This window comes from Nicotiana sylvestris, chromosome 12, assembly GCF_000393655.2.
Source record: "Nicotiana sylvestris chromosome 12, ASM39365v2, whole genome shotgun sequence".
Classification (NCBI taxonomy): domain Eukaryota; kingdom Viridiplantae; phylum Streptophyta; class Magnoliopsida; order Solanales; family Solanaceae; genus Nicotiana; species Nicotiana sylvestris.
This window is the reverse complement of record NC_091068.1, coordinates 19,788,572-19,794,141: the sequence shown is the minus strand read 5'-3', so window position 1 is coordinate 19,794,141 and position 5,570 is coordinate 19,788,572. Positions and strand designations below refer to the sequence as shown.

Below are 5,570 nucleotides of genomic sequence, written 5' to 3'. Positions count from 1 at the left end.
CCGACATCATCTACCTCCTCCCTCGCAATCACATTTCAAAGAGGGTCATTGTTGTTTGCTTCCATTTTGTACCTGAAGTTGTGACACACACAAATTAGTAACATAGAAGGAAAGAAGAACAATACACAAAACTATTTAGATAGATAGCCAAAAGCATTAGCTCCCCGGAAACGGCGCCAAAAAGTGATCGAGGCCAACCCTGTACTACTACAAAGTAGCAAGAGAGGTCGAAGCATCTTTTACCTGAGAAGATCGGGATCGATTTCCATAGGGAGCTAGAGATTGGAGTTGAGTTTCTATCTAAATTGGAGTTGTGTAATTGTTCCTAATTGCACTTCTAAACATTGTTGGTTTTGATTTTACTTCTAATTTTATACTACTAAGATGCTAAATTAAGCTAAGTAAAGCTAAGATCAAACTAATAAAAGTTGTCCAAATAGGTAAAAGGCACTAGGGTAGTGACTTTCTCCTAGATGGTTAATTGACGAATTCTCGAGTCTAAGGCTAGATTGTCACATTTGGGGAGTATGATATAACCATTGCACGATTCTACTCACTTTATACCTCTCGGTAGTTTGAGTGATTTTGCTCGAATTGACTTTCTCAATACCAATTGGGTATGATAATTTGTACAAGCAATTAATATTCAAGTCGGGTATTACTATCTCTAGGTTAAACCCTTTAATTGGGGCCATCAATCTCCTGAATATGCCCTAATTCCTTGTTGGACCAATTTCATAGACTTAGGCTCTCTTTCTCAAGAAGAGTCAAAGTCAACTAGGCATAAACTAGTGTTTGTAACCACTAATTCAATATTAAAACCCTAAATTAGTCCAAATATCAAACACCCATAGACAATCAAGCATCAAGACACAAGACCCATCAATTACCCACACTAGGGTTGAGCCACAACCCTAGCTAATGGATCTAGCTACTCATAATTATAGAAGAAAACAAAGAAATAGATGAAGAAAAGCCCATAATAATTAATTACTAGATAAAACTTGAAGATTCAATGATGAAATTAAGCTAAAATTACTCAAAATGGAAAAGAAGAAGTGTTCACGAGCGCAGCTCTGTCTCAAAATACAACTGATGACCTAAAAATGGGAAAAGAAACTATTTATACAAGGCTGAAAATTCTGGACAAAAATACCCCTGCAGTGCTAGTGCAGACCGCACAAAATCGAGTGCGGCCGCACCAAGGCTCTTGGCTAAATAATCTGCTCTCTGAAGTTTCCTCCCGCGAACTGTAAAAAATGCTCTGTGGCCGCGGTGGCTTCTATTACGATCCGCATAAAATGGACCGCGGACCGCATTGGCCAGGTTCCTCCAAAATAGCACCTCTCTGAACTTAAGCTTTGCGGACCGCACAAAGTCAAGTGCGGCCGCAATGAAGTCAATGAGGTCCGCACAAAATACTCTACGGCCACATTGCCTGGCTGCCTGAATTGCATTCTCTCTAAACTTCATATTTGCGGACCGCACAGAATGGTGTGCGGCCGCACTGATCCTGTTAGACTGAGCTTGGCCTTGTTTTTGATAAATTGTCACCTTGTTGACCAAACCCTGCAATCAAGTACAACATGTGAGCCTTTGGGACTATTTTGTACACATTTCTAATCAAAACTTAAGCAAGAAGGAGTGTAAATTGCATCATAATCCCTAGTTATCACATACCAAGCTCGAGGAGCCTGCTTCAACCCATATAATGCCTTGTCCAATTTAAACACATATTCAGGTTGTTCATGACATTCAAACCCTAGAGGTTGCTTTACATAGACTTCTTCCTTAAGAAATTCATTCATAAATGTACTTTTGACATCCATTTGGAACAGAGTGAATTCCATATGTGATGCAAAAGAAATTAGGATTCTAATAGCTTCCATGCGAGCAATCGGAGCAAATGTCTCATCATAATCGATTCCTTCCTCCTGATTGTAACCTTGAACTACTAGCCTAGCCTTGTTCCTTGTAGTGTTTCCATGTTCATCAAGTTTATTCCTAAATACCCATCTAGTTCCTATGATGGTTCGATCTGAGGGTCTAGGTACCAGGTGCCATACATTATTCCTTTCGAGCTGATGCAACTCATCTTGCATGGCTGTGATCCAGTCTGCATCTTTGAAGGATTCCTTGATGTTTTTGGGTTCTATTTGGGAAAGAAATGCTAAGAAGGCAAGTGAATTTCTGGCTTTTGATCAGGTTTGCACACCCAAATCTAGAGGGGTAATTATGTTGTCAAGAGGATGAGAAATTTTGTGTTTTCAGTTGGGCACTTGACCCTCATTTGTAGAGGAGTTGGGTAGATCTAACCGGTTCCCTTGTATTCTCCTCTCAGCTACATGTGGAGTACTTTGCACTGCATCAACCACTCTTTCTTCAACTTCAATAGTTGTAATTGTGGTACCTAGTTCCCTTGAGGAAGAAGTTGCATTAAATCCACTTGGCTCTTTTACTTGACTCATCATATCTGCCTTTCCATTTGTTATGTTAATGATTTCACCTGGAACCCGCAAGGGCTCCCCATCTTGATCATCCTTGTTGATTTTCTCACAAGAGGGATAGGACTCGTCAAAGATTATGTGAATACTTTCCTCAACACACTGAGTCTGCTTGTTGTATATCTTGTATGTTTTGCTTTGAGAAGAGTACCCCAAAATGATTCCTTCATCACTTTTGGCATCAAATTTTCCAAGCTGATCCTTTCCATTATTGAGAACATAACATTTGCACCCAAATGTTCTTAGGTGAGTCAGTTTGGGTTTCCTTCCATTCAGCAACTCATAGGTGGTTTTATTCAGGAGAGATTTGATCATGCACCTGTTCACCAAGTAGCAGGCAGTGTTGACAGCTTCAGCCCAGCAGTTCTTAGCAATCCCACCGTTGATCAACATTGTTCTTGCCATTTCCTCAAGAGTTCTGTTCTTCCTTTTCATAACTCTATTTTACTAGGGAGTTTTGGGGATGAGAAGTTGTGAGTAATGCCATTCTCATAACAGAATTCATCAAAATTGGCATTGTCAAACTCTGTTCCATGATCTGATCTAATGCATGCTACTTTCGATTCCATCTTCACTTGGATTTTCTTCACAAAGGCTACGAATACTTCAAAGGTTTCATCTTTTGTTCTCAAAAACAAAGTACAAGTGAATCTGGAGTAGTCATCCATTATCACAAAGATGTATCTTTTTCCTCCCCTGCTTTGCACTCGCTTAGGGCCACACAGATCCATATGAAGGAGATCGAGTGATTTTGAGGTGCTCACTTCTTTCTTTGACTTGAATGAGGACTTCACATGCTTCCCTCTAGCACAAACATCACAAACTTTGTGTTCTTTGAACTTTGACATGGGCAGACCACGAACCAGGCCCTTCTGAAGCAGTTTATTCAAAAGAGAGAAGCTTGTGTGCCCTAGTCTTCTGTTCCACACTTCAGCATCATCATCAATAGCTTTCAAGCAACTCAGATCTCCACTTTGTAGAGACTCAAAATCAGCAACATAGATGTTTTTGTATCTTTTGGCCACAAGTACCACTTTACTGGTTACCAGATTTGTAACTGTGCATATCTTGGACAAGAACTCCAACTTGTTTCCTTTATCACAAATCTGTGAAATACTCAAGAGACTGTACTTAAGACCATTCACATAGTACACATTCCCAATTGAGCGAGTGAGTGACTTTTCAATTTTTCCAACACCAAGAATGTACCCCTTTTTCCATTTCCAAAGGATACATTTCCTCCTTGCAGGGCTTTTAGTGAAAGAAAGTCTATAGTATTTCCAGTCATGTACTTTAAGCAACCACTGTCCATGAATCATTGTTGACTACTTCCTTTCACTGTTCCCTGCACAAGGAGATCACTGGTTAGATTTAGGAACCCAAACAAGTTTGGGTCCCTTGTAATAAGCAAGAGGATGAATAAGTGCTCTTTCGGTCTATGCATGTAACATTCATTTTTTTATGAGTGGCACCTGGTCCCTTTCAGCAGTTACTCTCTAAGCAAAAGCTTTGTTTTTCTGCAGAGACTGAACCCTGGTTTGGTAATTTTCCTTGAAATGCCCATTGTTCCCACAATAGTTGCACAACCAATTATCGAGTACAGTAACATATTTGCTATGCGGATTATAAGGAGTTCTCTCCTTTTGAAACCCTATTTCTTGCCTGTTACCACTATTATTAACATACATGGCAGTAATAGCTTCCGAGGACCAGGTCCATATAAGGGACTTCTTAAGATCATTCTTTGCTCTTTCTAGTTCTTCTTGGGGCTGCCTATTTTTCTCAAGTTCAACACACAAACTAGTTCTCACAACAATTAACTCTTTTTCAAACTTAATGTGTGCCTCACTATCTATCTCTTTCCCTTTTTCAGAATTTCCAGGCCTACACTCAGCTCCAAGTTCCTCTATTGTTTTCCTTAAGTCTATAATCACTACTAAAAGGTCATGTCTCTCCTGCTCAATAGCATTCACTTTTTCCACTAAGTCTTCTTTTTCTTTACTGAAATTCTCAATGGTTTCCTTTAAGTCAACAGCTACAATCACCAAATCATCTCTTTCATGTTCTACACTAACAATTTTTTCAGTTAGAACCACCTTTTCATTCTCCAGATTACTTATTCTTTCCTTAAGATCAACTACACACACTACCAAATCATCTCTAGTTTGTTCAGCTTCTAGTTCTATGGTCAAGACATCTTTAGCATCTACAAGACTATGATAGTCATCAATTAATACATTTTCTAATAACATGAGTTTTTAGGGGAGTAGGATTTCAAATTTCTCTGAACATCCATGAAGTTTACCTCATCATTGTCATCATCTTCATTATCGTTTGATTGAGCTATCAAAACAAATATTAAATCATATTCATTTCCTTCACTGTCAACTGCCATCATGGAATTGTCACATGTATCAGTTTCTTCTTCAGACTCACTGGAGGAATCTCCCCATGCTGCAAGAGCTTGCTTCACCACATTGTCAGTAGATCTCTTCCTTTTGAAGTGTTTGTCAGGAACCAGGTTCCTCTTTTCTACTTTATCAGGGTTGTATTTGAAGTATTCTTGCTTCATGAGAGGGCTATCTTTGATGAAATGCCCTGGCTTTCCACATTTATGAAAGAGGTCATAATTCTTTGGTCTGCTGGAGTTGCCCTTTTTTAGTATTCCTCTATTTCTTCTGACCACCTTCTGAAACCTTTTGGTTAAGTAAGCCATGTCACTGTCCTCGTCACTTGAGTCATTGCTTTCAGCTTTGAGTCATTACTTTCAGCTTTGAGTCATTGCTTTTAGCTTTGAGTACTAGGTTCTTTTCCTTCTTTGGTTCTCTTCTTTCATTGTTTATCTTCCTCTTCATTTCGTAGGTTTTCAGATTTCCAACTAGCTCATCTATGGTCAGATCCTGCAAGTCCTTTGCTTCAGTAATAACATTCACTTTACTCTCCCATGAACTAGGCAAGATACTAAGAATTTTTCTCACGAGCTTGTTCCTGGGAATGACTTCACCAAGTGAGTGTAACTCATTTATGATGGAGGTGAATCTTGTTTGCATGTCTTGAATAGATTCA

General features: G+C 39.2%; 1 protein-coding gene across 1 annotated transcript; it reads right to left on the bottom strand.

Moving 5' to 3' along the window:
- Positions 1–4,000: 4,000 nt before the first annotated feature.
- On the bottom strand, positions 4,001–5,220 carry LOC138882761 (uncharacterized). Its single transcript, XM_070163391.1, has 2 exons — positions 4,755–5,220; positions 4,001–4,710 (listed from the first exon to the last, which is right to left on the bottom strand). The coding sequence occupies exons 1-2, from the start codon at positions 5,218–5,220 to the stop codon at positions 4,001–4,003; spliced, it is 1,176 nt and encodes a 391-aa protein (XP_070019492.1).
- Positions 5,221–5,570: the final 350 nt, after the last annotated feature.